At 52.6% G+C, this 23,094-nt stretch overlaps 1 protein-coding gene across 1 annotated transcript in view; it reads right to left on the bottom strand.

Annotated features, from left to right (window-relative positions):
• The window catches only part of map3k7cl (map3k7 C-terminal like), a 47,076-nt gene that overhangs the window by 15,918 nt on the left and 8,064 nt on the right, over positions 1 to 23,094 (bottom strand). The window contains exon 3 of the mRNA XM_052520153.1: positions 18,939 to 18,997. Within this exon, the coding sequence (XP_052376113.1) occupies positions 18,939 to 18,997 (59 nt within the window). The remainder of the gene's footprint in view (positions 1 to 18,938; positions 18,998 to 23,094) is intronic.

Raw genomic sequence — 23,094 nt, 5'->3', positions numbered from 1 at the left:
ACCCTAACCCCTCCTAACACACCCTAACCCCTCCTAACACACCCTAACCCCTCCTAACACACCCTAACCCCTCCTAACACACCCTAACCCCTCCTGACACACCCTAACCCCTCCTAACACAACCTAACCCCTCCTAGCACACCCTAACCCCTCCTAACCCACCCTAACCATAACCCACCGTAACCCTAACCCATCATAACCCACCGTAACCCTGACCCACCGTAATCCTAACCCATCATAACCCACCCTAACCATAACCCACCGTAACCCTAACCCATCATAACCCTAACCCACCGTAACCCACCATAACCCACCGTAACCCTAACCCACCGTAACCCTAACCCATCATAACCCACCGTAACCCTAACCCACCGTAACCCTAACCCACCGTAACCCTAACCCACCGTAACCCACCGTAACCCTAACCCATCATAACCCACCGTAACCCTAACCCACCGTAACCCACCGTAACCCTAACCCATCATAACCCACCGTAACCCTGACCCACCGTAACCCTAACCCATCATAACACCTCCTAGCTCTAACCCATCCCTAACCCAAACCCCTAACGCCTCCAAGCTCTAAACCCCCCCTAACCCAGCGTAACCCAAACCCCTAACCCCTCCTAACCCTCACACCATCTAGAAGAGAACAGATAAGATCATGTTAACACACCTATCACACAATACAGAGGCCCTAGCTCTAACGCCTCCTAGCTCTAAACCCTCCCTAACCCATCATAACCCAACCATCATAACCCACCGTAACCATAACCCATCATAACCCTGACCCATCATAACCCTGACCCATTAACCCACCGTAACCATAACCCATCATAACACACAATACAGAGGCCCTAGCTCTAACGCCTCCCCTAACCCATCATAACCCACCCATCATAACCCACCGTAACCCTGACCCACCGTAACCCTAACCCATCATAACCCACCGTAACCCTGACCCACCGTAACCCTGACCCACCGTAACCCTAACCCATCATAACCCACCGTAACCCTAACCCATCATAACCCACCGTAACCCTGACCCACCGTAACCCTGACCCACCGTAACCCTAACCCATCATAACCCTAACCCATCATAACCCACCGTAACCCTAACCCATCATAACCCACCGTAACCCTAACCCACCGTAACCCTGACCCACCGTAACCCTAACCCACCGTAACCCTAACCCATCATAACACCTCCTAGCTCTAACCCATCCTAACCCAAACCCCTAACGCCTCCAAGCTCTAAACCCCCCTAACCCAGCGTAACCCAAACCCCTAACCCCTCCTAACCCTCACACCATCTAGAAGAGAACAGATAAGATCATGTTAACACACCTATCACACAATACAGAGGCCCTAGCTCTAACGCCTCCCCTAACCCATCATAACCCACCCATCATAACCCACCGTAACCATAACCCATCATAACCCTAACCCATCATAACCCACCCATCATAACCCACCGTAACCATAACCCATCATAACCCTGACCCATCATAACCCTAACCAATCATAACCCACCGTAACCCTGACCCACCGTAACCCTAACCCATCATAACCCACCATAACCCTAACCCATCATAACCCATCATAACCCATCATAACCCTAACCCATCATAACCCATCATAACCCTAACCCATCATAACCCATCATAACCCTGACCCATCATAACCCATCATAACCCATCATAACCCTAACCCATCATAACCCTGACCCATCATAACCCTGACCCATCATAACCCTAACCCATCATAACCCTAACCCATCATAACCCACCGTAACCATAACCCATCATAACCCACTGTAACCCTAACCCATCATAACCCTAACCCATCATAACCCATCAACCCTAACCCATCATAACCCATCATAACCCTAACCCATCATAACCCTGACCCATCATAACCCTGACCCATCATAACCCACCGTAACCCTGACCCACCGTAACCCTAACCCATCATAACCCCCGTAACCATAACCCATCATAACCCACCGTAACCATAACCCATCATAACCCACCGTAACCCTAACCCATCATAACCCATCATAACCCTGACCCATCATAACCTGACCCATCATAACCCTAACCCATCATAACCCTAACCCATCATAACCCTAACCCATCATAACCCACCGTAACCCTAACCCATCATAACCCACCGTAACCCTAACCCCACCCTAACCCATCATAACCCTAACCCATCATAACCCTGACCCATCATAACCCTAACCCATCATAACCCATCATAACCCTAACCCATCATAACCCTGACCCATCATAACCCTAACCCATCATAACCCATCATAACCCTAACCCATCATAACCCTGACCCATCATAACCCTAACCCATCATAACCCATCATAACCCTAACCCATCGTAACCCTGACCCATCATAACCCTAACCCATCATAACCCACCGTAACCCTAACCCATCATAACCCACCGTAACCCTAACCCATCATAACCCATCATAACCCTAACCCATCATAACCCATCATAACCCTGACCCATCATAACCCTAACCCATCATAACCCACCGTAACCCTGACCCACCGTAACCCTAACCCACCGTAACCTAACCCATCATAACCCACCGTAACCCTAACCCATCACCCTGACCCATCATAACCCTAACCCATCATAACCCACCGTAACCCTGACCCACCGTAACCCTAACCCACCGTAACCCACCGTAACCCTAACCAACCATAACCCACCGTAACCCTAACCCACCGTAACCCACCGTAACCCTAACCAACCATAACCCTGACCCACCGTAACCCTAACCCACCGTAACCCTAACCCATCATAACCCACCGTAACCCTAACCCATCATAACCCACCGTAACCCTAACCCATCATAACCCACCATAAACCCTAAACCACCGTAATCCTGACCCCCGTAACCTAACCCATCATAACCCACCGTAACCCTAACCCATCATAACCCACCATAAACCCTAAACCACCGTAACCCTAACCCACCGTAACCCTAACCCATCATAACCCACCATAAACCCTAACCCACCGTAACCCTAACCCACCGTAACCCACCGTAACCCTAACCAACCATAACCCTGACCCACCGTAACCTAACCCACCGTAACCCTAACCCATCATAACCCACCGTAACCCTAACCCATCATAAACCGTAACCCTAACCCATCATAACCCACCATAAACCCTAAACCACCGTAACCCTAACCCACCGTAACCCTGACCCATCATAACCCACCGTAACCCTAACCCATCATAACCCACCGTAACCCTAACCCATCATAACCCACCATAACCCACCATAACCCACCATAACCCTAACCCATCATAACCCACCGTAACCCTGACCGTAACCCTAACCCATCATAACCCACCGTAACCCTGACCCACCGTAACCCACCCTAACCCATCATAACCCACCGTAACCCTGATCCACCGTAACCGTAACCCACCGTAACCCTGACCCACCGTAAACCCACCGTAACCCTAACCCATCATAACCCACCGTAACCCTAACCCACCGTAACCCTGACCCACCGTAAACCCCCGTAACCCACCGTAACCCTGACCCATCATAACCCACCGTAACCCTAACCCATCATAACCCACCGTAACCCTAACCCACCGTAACCCTGACCCACCGTAAACCCACCGTAACCCACCGTAACCCTGACCCACCGTAACCCTAACCCATCATAACCCACCGTAACCCCTGTAACCCACCGTAACCCTAACCCATCATAACCCACCGTAACCCTAACCCATCATAACCCACCGTAACCCACCGTAACCCACCGTAACCCACCGTAAACCCACCGTAACCCACCGTAACCCTGACCCACCGTAAAACCGTAACCCACCGTAACCCTGACCCATCATAACCCACCGTAACCCTAACCCATCATAACCCACCGTAACCCACCGTAACCCTAACCCACCGTAACCCCAACCCATCATAACCCACCGTAACCCACCGTAACCCTGACCCACCGTAACCCTAACCCATCATAACCCACCGTAACCCACCGTAACCCTGACCCACCGTAACCCTAACCCACCTTAACCCTGACCCACCGTCACCCCTAACCCAGTAACCCTAACCCTAACACCTCCTAGCTCTAACCCATCCTAACCCAAACCCCAGCCTTTCTAAGGGGGCACCAGCGCAGTTTAACCCTCACACCATCTAGGGGGCACAGATAAGATCATGTTAACACAGTTTATAGAGATGCCCAGACTGATTCTCTCATCAGTGACATACAGGGGGCACTGGCAACAGCAGTTTCTACAGGGGGCACCGGCTGCAGCAGTTTCTACAGGGGGCACCGGCAACAGCAGTTTCTACAGGGGGCACCGGCAACAGCAGTTTATACAGGGGGGCACCGCCTACAGCAGTTTCTACAGGGGGGCACCGGCTACAGCAGTTTCTACAGGGGGGCACCGGCTACAGCAGTTTCTACAGGGGGGCACCGGCTACAGCGGTTTCTACAGGGGGGCACCGCCTACAGCAGTTTCTACAGGGGGGCACCGCCTACAGCAGTTTCTACAGGGGCACCGGCTACAGCAGTTTCTACAGGGGGGCACCGCCTACAGCAGTTTATACAGGGGGGCACCGCCTACAGCAGTTTCTACAGGGGGGCACTGGCTGCAGCAGTTTCTACAGGGGGGCACCGGCTACAGCAGTTTATACAAGGGGGCACTGCCTACAGCAGTTTATACAGGGGGGCACTGGCTACAGCAGTTACAACAGCCCAACTCCAGTCCCCCCAACAGCCCTCCTCCAGTCCCCCAACAGCCCTCCTCCAGTCCCCCCAACAGCCCTCCTCCAGTCCTCCAGTCCCCCCAACAGCCCTCCTCCAGTCCCCCCAACAGCCCTCCTCCAGTCCCCCAACAGCCCAACTCCAGTCCCCCCAACAGCCCTCCTCTCGTCCCCCAACAGCCCAACTCCAGTCTTCCAGTCCCCCAACAGCCCAACTCCAGTCCCCCAACAGCCCAACTCCAGTCCCCCCAACAGCCCAACTCCAGTCCGCCCAACAGCCCAACTCCAGTCCTCCAGTGCCCCCAACAGCCCTCCTCCAGTCCCTCCAACAGCCCATCTCCAGTCCTCCAGTGCCCCCAACAGCCCAACTCCAGTCCCCCAACAGCCCATCTCCAGATATCCAGTCCCCCCAACAGCCCAACTCCAGTCCTCCAGTCCCCCAACAGCCCTCCTCCAGTCCCCCAACAGCCCAACTCCAGTCCCCCAACAGCCCTCCTCTCGTCCCCCAACAGCCCTCCTCTCGTCCCCCAACAGCCCAACTCCAGTCCCCCAACAGCCCAACTCCAGTCCCCCCAACAGCCCTCCTCTCGTCCCCCAACAGCCCAACTCCAGTCTTCCAGTGTCCCCGAACAGCCCTCCTCCAGTCCCCCAACAGCCCAACTCCAGTCCCCCAACAGCCCTCCTCTCGTCCCCCAACAGCCCAACTCCAGTCCCCCAGTACCCCCAATCTCCAGTCCCCCAACAGCCCATCTCCAGTCCCCTAACAGCCCATCTCCAGTTCTCCAGTCCCCCCCCCAACAGTCCAACTCCAGTCCCTCCAACAGCCCAACTCCAGTCCCCCAACAGCACAAATCCAGTCACCCCAACAGCCCAACTCCAGTCCCCCCAACAGCCCAACTCCCGTCCCTCCAACAGCCCAACTCCAGTCCCCCCAACAGCCCTCCTCCCGTCCCCCCAACAGCCCAACTCCAGTCCCCCAACAGCCCTCCTCTCGTCCCCCAACAGCCCAACTCCAGTCTTCCAGTCCCCCAACAGCCCAACTCCAGTCCCCCCAGTACCCCCAATCTCCAGTCCCCCAACAGCCCTCCTCCAGTCACCCTAACAGCCCAACTCCAGTCCCCCCTGTACCCCAATCTCCAGTCCCCCAACAGCCCATCTCCAGTCCTCCAGTCCCCGCCCCCAACAGCAACTCCAGTCCCTCCAACAGCCCAACTCCAGTCCCCCAACAGCCCAAATCCAGTCACCCCAACAGCCCAACTCCAGTCCCCCAGTACCCCCAATCCCCAGTCCTCCCAACAGCCCACCGCCAGTCCTCCAGTCCCCCAACAGCCCATCTCCAGTCCTCCAGTCCCCCCCAACAGCCCAACTCCAGTCCCTCCAACAGCCCAACTCCAGTCCCCCCAACAGCCAGTCCTCCAGTCCCCCCAACAGCCCATCTCCAGATATCCAGTCCCCCCCCAACAGCCCAACTCCAGTCTTCCAGTCCCCCAACAGCCCAACTCCAGTCCCTCCAACAGCCCAACTCCAGTCCCCCCAACAGCCCAACTCCAGTCCCCCAACAGCCCAACTCCAGTCCCCCAACAGCCCAACTCCAGTCCTCCAGTGCCCCCCAACAGCCCTCCTCCAGTCCCTCCAACAGCCCATCTCCAGTCCTCCAGTGCCCCCCAACAGCCCAACTCCAGTCCCCCCAACAGCCCATCTCCAGATATCAGTCCCCCCAACAGCCCTCCTCCAGTCCTCCAGTCCCCCAACAGCCCTCCTCCAGTCCCCCAACAGCCCAACTCCAGTCCCCCCAACAGCCCTCCTCTCGTCCCCCCAACAGCCCTCCTCTCGTCCCCCAACAGCCCAACTCCAGTCCCCCAACAGCCCAACTCCAGTCCCCCAACAGCCCTCCTCTCGTCCCCCAACAGCCCAACTCCAGTCTTCCAGTGTCCCCGAACAGCCCTCCTCCAGTCCCCCAACAGCCCAACTCCAGTCCCCCAACAGCCCTCCTCTCGTCCCCCAACAGCCCAACTCCAGTCTTCCAGTCCCCCCAACAGCCCAACTCCAGTCCCCCCAGTACCCCCAATCTCCAGTCCCCCCAACAGCCCATCTCCAGTCCCCCTAACAGCCCATCTCCAGTTCTCCAGTCCCCCCCCAACAGTCCAACTCCAGTCCCTCCAACAGCCCAACTCCAGTCCCCCAACAGCCCAAATCCAGTCACCCCAACAGCCCAACTCCAGTCCCCCAACAGCCAAACTCCAGTCCCCCAACAGCCCAACTCCAGTCCCCCAACAGCCCAACTCCAGTCCCCCAACAGCCCAACTCCAGTCCTCCCAACAGCCCTCCTCCAGTCCTCCAGTCCCCCAACAGCCAACTCCAGTCCCCCAACAGCCCAACTCCAGTCCTCCAAACAGCCCTCCTCCAGTCCTCCAGTCCCCCAACAGCCCTCCTCCAGTCCCCCAACAGCCCAACTCCAGTCCCCCAACAGCCCAACTCCAGTCCTCCCAACAGCCCTCCTCCAGTCCCCCAACAGCCCTCCTCCAGTCCCCCAACAGCCCTCCTCCAGTCCCCCAACAGCCCTCCTCCAGTCCCCCAACAGCCCAACTCCAGTCCCCCAACAGCCCTCCTCCAGTCCCCCCAACAGCCCTCCTCCAGTCCCCCAACAGCCCTCCTCCAGTCCCCCCAACAGCCCTCCTCCAGTCCTATAATATATAATAATAATATATGCCATTTAGCTGACGCTTTTATCCAAAGCGACTTACAGTCATGTGTGCATACATTCTACGTATGGGTGGTCCCGGGAATCGAACCCACTACCCTGGCGTTACAAGCGCCATGCTCTACCAACTGAGCCACAGAAGGACCACAGTCCTCCCAACAGCCCTCCTCCAGTCCCCCCAACAGCCCTCCTCCAGTCCCCCAACAGCCCTCCTCCCATCCCCCAACAGCCCTCCTCCAGTCCCCCAACAGCCCTCCTCCAGTCCCCCAACAGCCCTCCTCCAGTCCCCCAACAGCCCTCCTCCAGTCCCCCCAACAGCCATCCTCCAGTCCCCCCAACAGCCCTCCTCCAGTCCCCCCAACAGCCCTCCTCCAGTCCCCCAACAGCCCAACTCCAGTCCCCCAACAGCCATCCTCCAGTCCCCCAACAGCCCTCCTCCAGTCCCCCAACAGCCCTCCTCCAGTCCCCCCAACAGCCCAACTCCAGTCCCCCAAACAGCCCTCCTCCAGTCCTCCAGTCCCCCAACAGCCCTCCTCCAGTCCCCCAACAGCCCAACTCCAGTCCCCCAACAGCCCTCCTCCAGTCCCCCAACAGCCCAACTCCAGTCCCCCCAACAGCCCTCCTCCAGTCCCCCCAACAGCCCTCCTCCAGTCCCCCAACAGCCCTCCTCCAGTCCCCCCAACAGCCCTACTCCAGTCCCCCAACAGCCCTCCTCCAGTCCCCCCAACAGCCCTCCTCCAGTCCCCCCAACAGCCCTCCTCCAGTCCCCCCAACAGCCCAACTCCAGTCCCCCAAACAGCCCTCCTCCATTCCTCCAGTCCCCCAACAGCCCTCCTCCAGTCCCCCAACAGCCCAACTCCAGTCCCCCAACAGCCCTCCTCCAGTCCCCCAACAGCCCAACTCCAGTCCCCCAACAGCCCTCCTCCAGTCCCCCAACAGCCCTCCTCCAGTCCCCCAACAGCCCAACTCCAGTCCCCCAACAGCCCTCCTCCAGTCCCCCCAACAGCCCTCCTCCAGTCTCCCCAACAGCCCAACTCCAGTCCCCCCAACAGCCCTCCTCCAGTCCCCCAACAGCCCTCCTCCAGTCCCCCCAACAGCCCTCCTCCAGTCCCTCCAACAGCCCTCCTCCCGTCCCCCAACAGCCCTCCTCCAGTCCCCCAACAGCCCTCCTCCAGTCCCCCAACAGCCCAACTCCAGTCCCCCAAACAGCCCTCCTCCAGTCCTCCAGTCCCCCAACAGCCCTCCTCCAGTCCCCCCAACAGCCCAACTCCAGTCCCCCCAACAGCCCTCCTCCAGTCCCCCCAACAGCCCAACTCCAGTCCCCCCAACAGCCCTCCTCCAGTCCCCCCAACAGCCCTCCTCCAGTCCCCCCAACAGCCCTCCTCCCATCCCCCCAACAGCCCTCCTCCCATCCCCCCAACAGCCCTCCTCCAGTCCCCCCAACAGCCCTCCTCCAGTCCCCCCAACAGCCCTCCTCCAGTCCCCCCAACAGCCATCCTCCAGTCCCCCCAACAGCCCTCCTCCAGTCCCCCCAACAGCCCTCCTCCAGTCCCCCCAACAGCCCAACTCCAGTCCCCCCAACAGCCCTCCTCCAGTCCCCCCAACAGCCCTCCTCCAGTCCCCCCAACAGCCCTCCTCCAGTCCCGCCAACAGCCCTCCTCCAGTCCCCCCAACAGCCCTCCTCCCGTCCCCCCAACAGCCCTCCTCCAGTCCCCCCAACAGCCCTCCTCCAGTCCCCCCAACAGCCCAACTCCAGTCCCCCCAACAGCCCTCCTCCAGTCCCCCCAACAGCCCTCCTCCAGTCCCCCCAACAGCCCTCCTCCAGTCCCCCCAACAGCCCAACTCCAGTCCCCCAAACAGCCCTCCTCCAGTCCTCCAACAGCCCTCCTCCAGTCCCCCCAACAGCCCAACTCCAGTCCCCCCAACAGCCCTCCTCCAGTCCCCCCAACAGCCCAACTCCAGTCCCCCAACAGCCCTCCTCCAGTCCCCCCAACAGCCCTCCTCCAGTCCCCCAACAGCCCAACTCCAGTCCCCCAACAGCCCTCTTCCAGTCCCCCCAAAAGCCCTCCTCCAGTCCCCCAACAGCCCTCCTCCAGTCCCCCAACAGCCCTCCTCCAGTCCCCCAACAGCCCAACTCCAGTCCCCCAACAGCCCTCCTCCAGTCCCCCAACAGCCCTCCTCCAGTCCCCCCAACAGCCCTCCTCCAGTCCCCCCAACAGCCCTCCTCCAGTCCCCCCAACAGCCCTCCTCCAGTCCCCCCAACAGCCCTCCTCCAGTCCCCCCAACCATCTAATTACGTTTATCCTTCCATCCTTACAATCTAATTACATAGACCCTCGTATGATTCAAATTTTGAACATAAATTGAATAAAATGTTCTATTTAAGACAATGTGGCTAAATGTGTTTATGTAGATGTTACTGTTGTGTCCCATGTTTATATATCCTACCATTTGTCCTGTCTGTAATGTTGTTGTCACCAAACACATTCAAATGTGTTGATTTGTCTTTTAATTGTGATTAAAACTGCATACATATTTATAGGCTACACATTGGTTATTGTTGGAGATTTTTACACACTGCTAATATAGAGGTTTAATCTGAACTGTGCGGGAAACAGACCCTTAATGAGAAATTACCCCAGACACCAGCATTGGACTGCTTGGCATATTGTTTACCCAGTAACTAATGTGAACTGGTGTCGGTGTGTAGTCTAATCCTGTTCATATAGTTTACCCAGTAACTAATGTGAACTGGTGTAGGTGTGTAGTCTAATCCTGTTCATATAGTTTACCCAGTAACTAATGTGAACTGGTGTAGGTGTGTAGTCTAATCCTGTTCATATAGTTTACCCAGTAACTAATGTGAACTGGTGTAGGTGTGTAGTCTAATCCTGTTCATATAGTTTACCCAGTAACTCATGTGAACTGGTGTAGGTGTGTAGTCTAATCCTGTTCATATAGTTTACCCAGTAACTCATGTGAACTGGTGTAGGTGTGTAGTCTAATCCTGTTCATATAGTTTACCCAGTAACTCATGTGAACTGGTGTAGGTGTGTAGTCTAATCCTGTTCATATAGTTTACCCAGTAACTCATGTGAACTGGTGTAGGTGTGTAGTCTAATCCTGTTCTTCACATGCTTACTGACAAAAACAAAAACATGTTTTAATTAACTAGGCAAGTCCAGTTAAGAACAAATTATTATTTACAATAACGGCCGACACTGGCTAAACCCAGGACGACGCTGGGCCAATTGTGCTCCGCCCTATGGGACACCCAATCACAGCCGACACCGGCTAAACCCAGGACGACGCTGGGCCAATTGTGCTCCGCCCTATGGGACACCCAATCACAGCCTACACCGGCCAAACCCGGACGACGCTGGACCAATTGTGCTCCGTCCTATGGGACACCCAATCACGGCCGGTTGTGATACAGCCTGGATTCGAACCAGGGTGTCTGTAGTGACTCCTCGAGCACTAGAGATGCAGTGTCTTAGACCGCTGCGACACTCGGGAGCCGATGTGGACGACAGGAAAAGGAGCACCGAGCACGTCCCCATTCCCATCGACGGGGCTGTAGTGGAGCAGGTTGAGAGCTTCAAGTTCCTTGGTGTCCACATCACCAACAAACTAGACTGATCCAAACACACCAAGACAGTTGTAAAAAGGGCAAGACAAAACCTATTCCCACTCAGGAGACTGAAAAGATTTGGCATGGGTCCTGAGATCCTCAAAAGGTTCTACAGCTGCACCATCGAGAGCATCCTGACAGGTTGCATCACTGCCTGGTACGGCAACTGCTCGGTCTCCGACTGCAAGGCGCTACAGAGGGTAGTGCGAAAGGCCTAATACATCACTGGGCAAAGCTGCCTGCAATCCAGGACCTCTACACCAGGCAGTGTCAGAGGAAGGCCCTAAAAATGGTCAAAGACCCGAGCCACCCTAGCCATAGACTGTTCTCTCTACTACCGCATGGCAAGCGGTACCGGAGTGCCAAGTCTAGGACCAAAAGGCTTCTCAACAGTTTTTACCCCCAAGCCATAAGACTCCTGCCTACCCCAAACCCCTCTTTTACGCTACTGCTACTCTCTGTTCATCATATATGCATAGTCACTTTAACCATATCTACATGTACATACTACCTCAATCAGCCTGACTAACCGGTGTCTCTATATAGCCTCTCTACTGTATATAGCCTCCCTACTGTTATAGCCTCTCTACTGTATATAGCCTCTCTACTGTATATATCCTCTCTACTGTATATAGCCTCTCTACTGTATATAGCCTCCCTACTGTATATAGCCTCTCTACTGTATATAGCCTCTCTACTGTATATAGCCTCTCTACTGTATATAGCCTCTACTGTATATAGCCTCTACTGTATATAGTCTCTCTACTGTATATAGCCTCTACTGTATATATCCTCTCTACTGTATATAGCCTCTCTACTGTATATAGCCTCTCTACTGTATATAGCCTCTCTACTGTATATAGCCTCTACTGTATATAGCCTCTACTGTATATAGTCTCTCTACTGTATATAGCCTCCCTACTGTATATAGCCTCTCTACTGTATATAGCCTCTCTACTGTTATAGCCTCCCTACTGTATATAGCCTCTCTACTGTATATAGCCTCTCTACTGTTATAGCCTCTACTGTATATAGCCTCCCTACTGTATATAGCCTCTCTACTGTATATAGCCTCTCTACTGTATATAGCCTCTCTACTGTATATAGCCTCTACTGTATATAGCCTATGTACTGTATATAGCCTCTACTGTATATAGCCTCTCTACTGTATATAGCCTCTCTACTGTATATAGCCTCAACTGTATATAGCCTCCCTACTGTATATAGCCTCTACTGTATATAGCCTCCCTACTGTATATAGCCTCTCTACTGTATATAGCCTCTCTACTGTATATAGCCTCTCTACTGTATATAGCCTCTACTGTATATAGCCTCTCTACTGTATATAGCCTCTACTGTATATAGCCTCTACTGTATATAGCCTCTCTACTGTATATAGCCTCTCTACTGTATATAGCCTCTACTGTATATAGCCTCTACTGTATATAGCCTCTCTACTGTATATAGCCTCTCTACTGTATATAACCTCTCTACTGTATATAACCTCTACTGTATATAGCCTCTCTACTGTATATAGCCTCTCTACTGTATATAGCCTGTCTTTTTACTGTTGTTTTATTTCTTTACCTAACTATTGTTCACCTAACACCTTTTTTGCACTATTGGTTAGAGCCTGAAAGTCAGCATTTCACTGTAAGGTCTACTACACCTGTTGTATTCAGCATTTCACTGTAAGGTCTACTACACCTGTTGTATTCAGCATTTCACTGTAAGGTCTACTACACCTGTTGTATTCAGCATTTCACTGTAAGGTCTACTACACCTGTTGTATTCAGCATTTCACTGTAAGGTCTACTACACCTGTTGTATTCAGCATTTCACTGTAAGGTCTACTACACCTGTTGTATTCAGCATTTCACTGTAAGGTCTACTACACCTGTTGTATTCAGCATTTCACTGTAAGGTCTACTACACCTGTTGTATTCAGCATTTCACTGTAAGGTCTACTACACCTGTTGTATTCAGCATTTCACTGTAAGGTCTACTACACCTGTTGTATTCAGCATTTCACTGTAAGGTCTACTACACCTGTTATAATAATAATAATATATGCCATTTAGCAGACGCTTTTATCCAAAGCGACTTACAGTCATGTGTGCATACATTCTACGTATGGGTGGTCCCGGGGATCGAACCCACTACCCTGGCGTTACAAGCGCCATGCTCTACCAACTGAGCTACAGAAGGACCACAGCATTTCACTGTAAGGTCTACTACACCTGTTGTATTCAGCATTTCACTGTAAGGTCTACTACACCTGTTGTATTCAGCATTTCACTGTAAGGTCTACTACACCTGTTGTATTCAGCATTTCACTGTAAGGTCTACTACACCTGTTGTATTCGGCGCACGTGACGAATAAACTTTAATTTGAAACACCTATATGTTGTCATTCCAGTAGCCAATCCAATCAATCATGGTTATATGTTTAGAAAAACATCAAAATACAAAACAAGTCTTGTGAATGCTTGGAATACTTATTCCTTGGACCGTGTTGATCAGCTTCGTGTAGGAATTTCCGATTAAGCGTCCACTTAATCGGCAGTAACAAAGGTTGAATACCATGTCTGGAAATTGTCGCGTTTCCTAGAAACAGCAGAACTTGGCCGACTTGCTGTAGGTACTTATTTACCTCCCCCAACTCTACTCCTCGACTACCCGTCTACAGTCAGCTACTTTCGACTTACCACTCAAACAAGTGGAGTGGGAGGACGGCTCATAATAATGTCTGGAACAGAGCGATTGGAATGGCATAAACCATGTGTTTGATTGTGTTGATACCGTTCCACGAGCCCGTCCTCCCCCAATTAAACACGACCAACACCTTATCTTCCCCCTCCCCTCCAAAGATCCCTACTATCTGCTGCCCTCTAGTGGATTAATGCAGTGAATCTATTTCATTAGGATCTATCTAGGATCTGTCCATATGAATCTAATTCAGCGGAGTCAATCACCACCTTCCGGAGACACCTGAAACCCCACCTCTTTAAGGAATACCTAGGATAGGATAAAGTAATCCTCCCCCCTCCTTCTCACCCCCCTTAAAAGATTTAGATGCACTATTGTAAAGTGGCTGTTCCACTGGATGTCATAAGGTGAATGCACCAATTTGTAAGTCGCTCTGGATAAGAGCGTCTGCTAAATGACTTAAATGTAAATGTAAATGTAAATTATGACCTATCTAGGATCTGTCCATATGAATCTAATTCATTATGACCTATCTAGGATCTGTCCATATGAATCTAATTCATTATGACCTATCTAGGATCTGTCCATATGAATCTAATTCATTACGATCTGTCCATATGAATCTAATTCATTATGACCTATCTAGGATCTGTCCATATGAATCTAATTCATTATGATCTGTCCATATGAATCTAATTCATTATGACCTATCTAGGATCTGTCCATATGAATCTAATTCATTACGATCTGTCCATATGAATCTAATTCATTACGATCTGTCCATATGAATCTAATTCATTACGATCTGTCCATATGAATCTAATTCATTATGACCTATCTAGGATCTGTCCATATGAATCTAATTCATTATGACCTATCTAGGATCTGTCCATATGATTCTAATTCATTATGACCTATCTAGGATCTGTCCATATGAATCTAATTCATTATGACCTATCTAGGATCTGTCCATATGAATCTAATTCATTATGATATAAAAAAAAAGTAAAACTGGTCCTAGATCAGCACTTCTACTCTGAGACATTTTGTGGATACGGGCCCACCTGTTTCGGTTAACCAACTATAATCATAGTGTTTGCTAAAGTGTTTCATTAGTTTAACCAGTGGTGTTCACAACTTAGCTGGATCAAAACCCTGCACCCAAGCACGTTGTGGATGAATTGAGACCATAGTCCTTTCAGGACTCACCACAGAACATATCACAGTGATAATGTCTGTCCTACTCAGTCTAATGCTACAGAACATATCACAGTGATAATGTCTGTCCTACTCAGTCTAATGCTACAGAACATATCACAGTGATAATGTCTGTCCTACTCAGTCTAATGCTACAGAACATATCACAGTGATAATGTCTGTCCTACTCAGTCTAATGCTACAGAACATATCACAGTGATAATGTCTGTCCTACTCAGTCTAATGCTACAGAACATATCACAGTGATAATGTCTGTCCTACTCAGTCTAATGCTACAGAACATATCACAGTGATAATGTCTGTCCTACTCAGTCTAATGCTACAGAACATATCACAGTGATAATGTCTGTCCTACTCAGTCTAATGCTACAGAACATATCACAGTGATAATGTCTGTCCTACTCAGTCTAATGCTACAGAACATATCACAGTGATAATGTCTGTCCTACTCAGTCTAATGCTACAGAACATATCACAGTGATAATGTCTGTCCTACTCAGTCTAATGCTACAGAACATATCACAGTGATAATGTCTGTCCTACTCAGTCTAATGCTACAGAACATATCACAGTGATAATGTCTGTCCTATTCAGTCTAATGCTACAGAACATATCACAGTGATAATGTCTGTCCTATTCAGTCTAATGCCACAGAACATATCACAGTGATAATGTCTGTCCTACTCAGTCTAATGCTACAGAACATATCACAGTGATAATGTCTGTCCTACTCAGTCTAATGCTACAGAACATATCACAGTGATAATGTCTGTCCTACTCAGTCTAATGCTACAGAACATATCACAGTGATAATGTCTGTCCTACTCAGTCTAATGCTACAGAACATATCACAGTGATAATGTCTGTCCTACTCAGTCTAATGCTACAGAACATATCATAGTGATAATGTCTGTCCTACTCAGTCTAATGCTACAGAACATATCACAGTGATAATGTCTGTCCTACTCAGTCTAATGCTACAGAACATATCACAGTGATAATGTCTGTCCTACTCAGTCTAATGCTACAGAACATATCACAGTGATAATGTCTGTCCTACTCAGTCTAATGCTACAGAACATATCACAGTGATAATGTCTGTCCTACTCAGTCTAATGCTACAGAACATATCACAGTGATAATGTCTGTCCTACTCAGTCTAATGCTACAGAACATATCACAGTGATAATGTCTGTCCTACTCAGTCTAATGCTACAGAACATATCACAGTGATAATGTCTGTCCTACTCAGTCTAATGCTACAGAACATATCACAGTGATAATGTCTGTCCTACTCAGTCTAATGCTACAGAACATATCACAGTGATAATGTCTGTCCTACTCAGTCTAATGCTACAGAACATATCACAGTGATAATGTCTGTCCTACTCAGTCTAATGCTACAGAACATATCACAGTGATAATGTCTGTCCTACTCAGTCTAATGCTACAGAACATATCACAGTGATAATGTCTGTCCTACTCAGTCTAATGCTACAGAACATATCACAGTGATAATGTCTGTCCTACTCAGTCTAATGCTACAGAACATATCACAGTGATAATGTCTGTCCTACTCAGTCTAATGCTACAGAACATATCACAGTGATAATGTCTGTCCTACTCAGTCTAATGCTACAGAACATATCACAGTGATAATGTCTGTCCTACTCAGTCTAATGCTACAGAACATATCACAGTGATAATGTCTGTCCTACTCAGTCTAATGCTACAGAACATATCACAGTGATAATGTCTGTCCTACTCAGTCTAATGCTACAGAACATATCACAGTGATAATGTCTGTCCTACTCAGTCTAATGCTACAGAACATATCACAGTGATAATGTCTGTCCTACTCAGTCTAATGCCACAGAACATATCACAGTGATAATGTCTGTCCTACTCAGTCTAATGCCACAGAACATATCACAGTGATAATGTCTGTCCTACTCAGTCTAATGCTACAGAACATATCACAGTGATAATGTCTGTCCTACTCAGTCTAATGCTACAGAACATATCACAGTGATAATGTCTGTCCTACTCAGTCTAATGCTACAGAACATATCACAGTGATAATGTCTGTCCTACTCAGTCTAATGCTACAGAACATATCATAGTGATAATGTCTGTCCTACTCAGTCTAATGCTACAGAACATATCACAGTGATAATGTCTGTCCTACTCAGTCTAATGCTACAGAACATATCACAGTGATAATGTCTGTCCTACTCAGTCTAATGCTACAGAACATATCACAGTGATAATGTCTGTCCTACTCAGTCTAATGCTACAGAACATATCACAGTGATAATGTCTGTCCTACTCAGTCTAATGCTACAGAACATATCACAGTGATAATGTCTGTCCTACTCAGTCTAATGCTACAGAACATATCACAGTGATAATGTCTGTCCTACTCAGTCTAATGCTACAGAACATATCACAGTGATAATGTCTGTCCTACTCAGTCTAATGCTACAGAACATATCACAGTGATAATGTCTGTCCTACTCAGTCTAATGCTACAGAACATATCACAGTGATAATGTCTGTCCTACTCAGTCTAATGCTACAGAACATATCACAGTGATAATGTCTGTCCTACTCAGTCTAATGCTACAGAACATATCACAGTGATAATGTCTGTCCTACTCAGTCTAATGCTACAGAACATATCACAGTGATAATGTCTGTCCTACTCAGTCTAATGCTACAGAACATATCACAGTGATAATGTCTGTCCTATTCAGTCTAATGCTACAGAACATATCACAGTGATAATGTCTGTCCTATTCAGTCTAATGCCACAGAACATATCACAGTGATAATGTCTGTCCTATTCAGTCTAATGCCACAGAACATATCACAGTGATAATGTCTGTCCTACTCAGTCTAATGCTACAGAACATATCACAGTGATAATGTCTGTCCTAACTCAGAACATATCAGTGAATGCTAATACAGAACATATCACAGTGATAATGTCTGTCCTACTCAGTCTAATGCTACAGAACATATCACAGTGATAATGTCTGTCCTACTCAGTCTAATGCTACAGAACATATCACAGTGATAATGTCTGTCTATGGGTGGAGGGGGATTGCATCCTTCAGTGCAACAGCAGCAGCTATTCTCAGCCCCGACTATCAATAGATATGAGGACTATCTTACTGCTCCTCCTCCTCTCCTCTCCTCTCCTCTCCTCTCCTCTCCTCTCCTCACTGCTCCTCCTCCCCTCCTCTCCTCTCTCCTCTCCTCTCCCCTCCCCTCCTCTCCTCTCTCCCCTCTCCTCACTGCTCCCCCCTCCTCCTCCTCTCCTCCTCTCCCCTCCCCTCCTCTCTCCTCTCCCCCTCCCCTCCTCTCCTCTCCTCACTGCTCCTCCTCCCCTCCTCTCCTCTCCTCTCCTCTCCTCACTGCTCCTCCTCCCCTCCCATCCTCTCTCTCCTCTCCTCACTGCTCCCCCCCCTCCCTCTCCTCTCTTTCCTCTCCTCTCCTGCTCCTCTCCTCTCTCCCCTCCTCTCCCCTCTCCCCTCCTCTCCTCTCTCTCCTCTCCTCTCCTGCTCCTCTCCTCTCTCTCCTCTCTCTCCTCTCCTCTCCTGCTCCTCTCCTCTCTCTCCCCTCCTCTCCTCTCTCTCCTCTCCTCTCCTGCTCCTCTCCTCTCTCTCCTCTCCTGCTCCTCTCCTCTCCTGCTCCTCTCCTCTCCTGCTCCTCTCCTCTTCCCTCCTCTCCCCTCTCTCCCCTCCTCTCCTCTCTCTCCTCTCCTCTCCTGCTCCTCCCTCTCTCCTCTCCTCTCCTCTCCTGCTCCTCTCCTCTCCCCCCTCCTCTCCTCTCTCTCCTCTCCTCTCCTCTCTCTCCTCTCCTCTCCTGCTCCTCTCCTCTCCCCCCTCCTCTCCCCCCTCCTACCTGCAGTCTGTGTTCCAGATCAGGGAAAGACGGCGTTGACTCCTCCACATCTTTTAACTCTGATTGAAGAAAGGAGACAAAGAGCATCAACTGGTTAATAAGTGTTAAATCACAACAGAGTCTATGTGGCACCCTAACCGGAGAGGAGTGGAGGAGGAGAGGAGTGGAGGAGGAGATGAGTGGAGGAGGAGAGGAGTGGAGGAGGAGAGGAGTGGAGGAGGAGGGAGGAGGAGGAGGAGAGGAGGAGGGAGGAGGAGAGGAGGGAGGGGGGAGGAGTGGAGGAGGAGAGGAGTGGAGGAGGAGAGGAGTGGAGGAGGAGAGGAGGGAGGAGGAGAGGACTGGAGGAGGAGAGGAGGAGGAGGAGAGGACTGGAGGAGGAGGAGAGGAGTGGAGGAGGAGAGGAGGGAGGAGGAGGAGAGGAGTGGAGGAGGAGAGGAGTGGAGGAGGAGAGGACTGGAGGAGGAGAGGAGTGGAGGAGGAGAGGACTGGAGGAGGAGAGGAGTGGAGGAGGAGAGGAGGGAGGAGGAGAGGAGGAGGAGGAGAGGAGTGGAGGAGGAGATGAGTGGAGGAGGAGAGGAGTGGAGGAGGAGATGAGTGGAGGAGGAGAGGAGTGGAGGAGGAGATTAGTGGAGGAGGAGATGACTGGAGGGGGAGAGGACTGGAGGAGGAGAGGAGTGGAGGAGGAGAGGAGTGGAGGAGGAGAGGAGTGGAGGAGGAGATTAGTGGAGGAGGAGAGGAGTGGAGGGGGAGAGGACTGGAGGAGGAGAGGAGTGGGAGGAGGAGAGGAGTGGAGGGGGAGAGGAGTGGAGGAGGAGAGGAGTGGAGGAGGAGAGGAGTGGAGGAGGAGAGGAGTGGAGGAGGAGAGGAGTGGAGGAGGAGAGGAGTGGAGGAGGAGAGGAGTGGAGGAGGAGAGGAGTGGAGGAGGAGAGGAGTGGAGGAGGAGAGGAGTGGAGGAGGAGAGGAGTGGAGGAGGAGAGGAGTGGAGGAGGAGAGGAGTGGAGGGGGAGAGGAGTGGAGGAGGAGAGGAGTGGAGGAGGAGAGGAGTGGAGGAGGAGAGGAGTGGAGGGGGAGATGAGTGGAGGAGGAGAGGAGTGGAGGAGGAGATGAGTGGAGGAGGAGATGAGTGGAGGAGGAGAGGAGTGGAGGGGGAGATGAGTGGAGGAGGAGAGGAGTGGAGGAGGAGATGAGTGGAGGAGGAGATGAGTGGAGGAGAGGAGAGGAGTGGAGGAGGAGATGACTGGAGGGGGAGAGGACTGGAGGAGGAGAGGAGTGGAGGAGGAGAGGAGTGGAGGAGGAGAGGAGTGGAGGAGGAGAGGACTGGAGGAGGAGAGGAGTGGAGGAGGAGAGGACTGGAGGAGGAGAGGAGTGGAGGAGGAGAGGAGTGGAGGAGGAGAGGAGTGGAGGAGGAGAGGAGTGGAGGGGAGAGGAGTGGAGGAGGAGAGGAGTGGAGGAGGAGAGGAGTGGAGGAGGGAGGAGTGGAGGGGGAGATGAGTGGAGGAGGAGAGGAGTGGAGGAGGAGATGAGTGGAGGAGGAGATGAGTGGAGGAGGAGATGAGTGGAGGAGGAGATTAGTGGAGGAGGAGATGACTGGAGGGGGAGAGGACTGGAGGAGGAGAGGAGTGGAGGAGGAGAGGAGTGGAGGAGGAGAGGAGTGGAGGAGGAGAGGACTGGAGGAGGAGAGGAGTGGAGGAGGAGAGGACTGGAGGAGGAGAGGAGGGAGGAGGAGGAGAGGAGGAGTGGAGGAGGAGAGGAGTGGAGGAGGAGAGGAGTGGAGGGGGAGAGGAGGAGGAGGAGGAGAGGAGTGGAGGAGGAGAGGAGTGGAGGAGGAGAGGAGTGGAGGGGAGATGAGTGGAGGAGGAGAGGAGGGAGGAGGAGATGAGTGGAGGAGGAGATGAGTGGAGGAGGAGAGGACTGGAGGAGGGGAGATGAGGAGGAGGAGAGGAGTGGAGGAGGAGATGAGTGGAGGAGGAGAGGAGTGGAGGAGGAGAGGAGTGGAGGAGGAGAGGACTGGAGGGGGAGAGGAGTGGAGGGAGGAGATGAGTGGAGGAGGAGAGGGAGTGGAGGAGGAGAGGAGTGGAGGGGAGAGGAGTGGAGGAGGAGAGGAGTGGAGGAGGAGAGAGGAGAGGAGGAGGAGAGGAGTGGAGGGGGAGATGAGTGGAGGAGGAGAGGAGTGGAGGAGGAGAGGAGTGGAGGAGGAGATGAGTGGAGGAGGGAGATGGAGTGGAGGAGGAGATGACTGGAGGGGGAGAGGACTGGAGGAGGAGAGGAGTGGAGGAGGAGAGGAGGGAGGAGGAGAGGAGTGGAGGAGGGAGAGGACTGGAGGAGGAGAGGAGTGGAGGAGGAGAGGACTGGAGGAGGAGAGGAGTGGAGGAGGAGAGGAGTGGAGGAGGAGAGGAGTGGAGGAGGAGAGGGGTGGAGGGGAGAGGAGTGGAGGAGGAGAGGAGGAGGAGGAGAGGAGTGGAGGAGAGAGAGGAGGTGGAGGGGGAGATGAGTGGAGGAGGAGAGGAGTGGAGGAGGAGATGAGTGGAGGAGGAGATGAGTGGAGGAGGAGAGGACTGGAGGGGGAGATGAGTGGAGGAGGAGAGGAGTGGAGGAGGAGATGAGTGGAGGAGGAGATGAGTGGAGGAGGAGAGGAGTGGAGGAGGAGAGGACTGGAGGGGGAGAGGAGTGGAGGAGGAGATGAGTGGAGGAGGAGATGAGTGGAGGAGGAGAGGACTGGAGGGGAGATGAGTGGAGGAGGAGAGGAGTGGAGGAGGAGAGGAGTGGAGGGGGGAGAGGACTGGAGGGGAGATGAGTGGAGGAGGAGATGAGTGGAGGAGGAGAGGAGTGGAGGAGGAGATGAGTGGAGGAGGAGATGAGTGGAGGAGGAGAGGAGGGAGGAGGAGAGGACTGGAGGGGGAGAGGAGGGAGGAGGAGATGAGTGGAGGAGGAGAGGAGTGGAGGAGGAGATGAGTGGAGGAGGAGATGAGTGGAGGAGGAGAGGAGTGGAGGAGGAGAGGACTGGAGGGGGAGAGGAGTGGAGGAGGAGATGAGTGGAGGAGGGAGAGGAGTGGAGGAGGAGATGAGTGGAGGAGGAGATGAGTGGAGGAGGAGATGAGTGGAGGAGGAGAGGACTGGAGGGGGAGATGAGTGGAGGAGGAGAGGAGGGTGGAGGAGGAGATGAGTGGAGGAGGAGATGAGTGGAGGAGGAGAGGAGTGGAGGAGGAGAGGACTGGAGGGGGAGAGGAGTGGAGGAGGAGATGAGTGGAGGAGGAGATGAGTGGAGGAGGAGAGGACTGGAGGGGGAGATGAGTGGAGGAGGAGAGGAGTGGAGGAGGAGAGGAGTGGAGGAGGAGAGGACTGGAGGGGGAGAGGAGTGGAGGAGGAGATGAGTGGAGGAGGAGAGGACTGGAGGGGAGAGGACTGGAGGAGGAGAGGACTGGAGGAGGAGAGGAGTGGAGGAGGAGAGGAGTGGAGGAGGAGAGGACTGGAGGGGGAGAGGACTGGAGGAGGAGAGGACTGGAGGAGGAGAGGAGTGGAGGAGGAGAGGAGGGAGGAGGAGAGGAGTGGATGGGGGGAGATGAGGAGAGGAGTGGAGGGGGAGAGGACTGGAGGAGGAGATGAGGAGAGGAGGGAGTGGAGGGGGAGAGGAGTGGAGGAGGAGAGGAGTGGAGGAGGAGATGAGTGGAGGAGGAGAGGAGTGGAGGAGGAGATGAGTGGAGGAGGAGAGGACTGGAGGAGGAGAGGGGGAGGAGTGGGGAGGAGGAGGGAGTGGAGGGGAGATGAGTGGAGGAGGAGAGGAGTGGAGGAGGAGAGGAGTGGAGGAGGAGAGGAGGAGGAGGAGAGGAGTGGAGGAGGAGAGGACTGGAGGAGGAGAGGAGTGGAGGAGGAGAGGAGGAGGAGAGAGATGAGTGGAGGAGGAGAGGAGTGGAGGAGGAGAGGAGTGGAGGGGGAGATGAGTGGAGGAGGAGAGGAGTGGAGGGGGAGAGGGAGTGGAGGGGAGGAGAGGAGTGGAGGGGGAGATGAGTGGAGGAGGAGAGGAGTGGAGGGGGAGAGGAGGAGGGAGGAGGAGGAGGAGTGGAGGAGGAGAGGAGTGGAGGGGGGAGGAGGGAGGGGGAGATGAGTGGAGGGGGAGATGAGTGGAGTGGAGGAGGAGAGGAGTGGAGGAGGAGAGGAG

The sequence above is a fragment of the Oncorhynchus keta genome, chromosome 6, assembly GCF_023373465.1.
Source record: "Oncorhynchus keta strain PuntledgeMale-10-30-2019 chromosome 6, Oket_V2, whole genome shotgun sequence".
Lineage (NCBI taxonomy): Eukaryota > Metazoa > Chordata > Actinopteri > Salmoniformes > Salmonidae > Oncorhynchus > Oncorhynchus keta.
The sequence above is the reverse complement of the archived record's forward strand: the minus strand, read 5'-3'. Positions and strand labels throughout refer to the sequence as shown.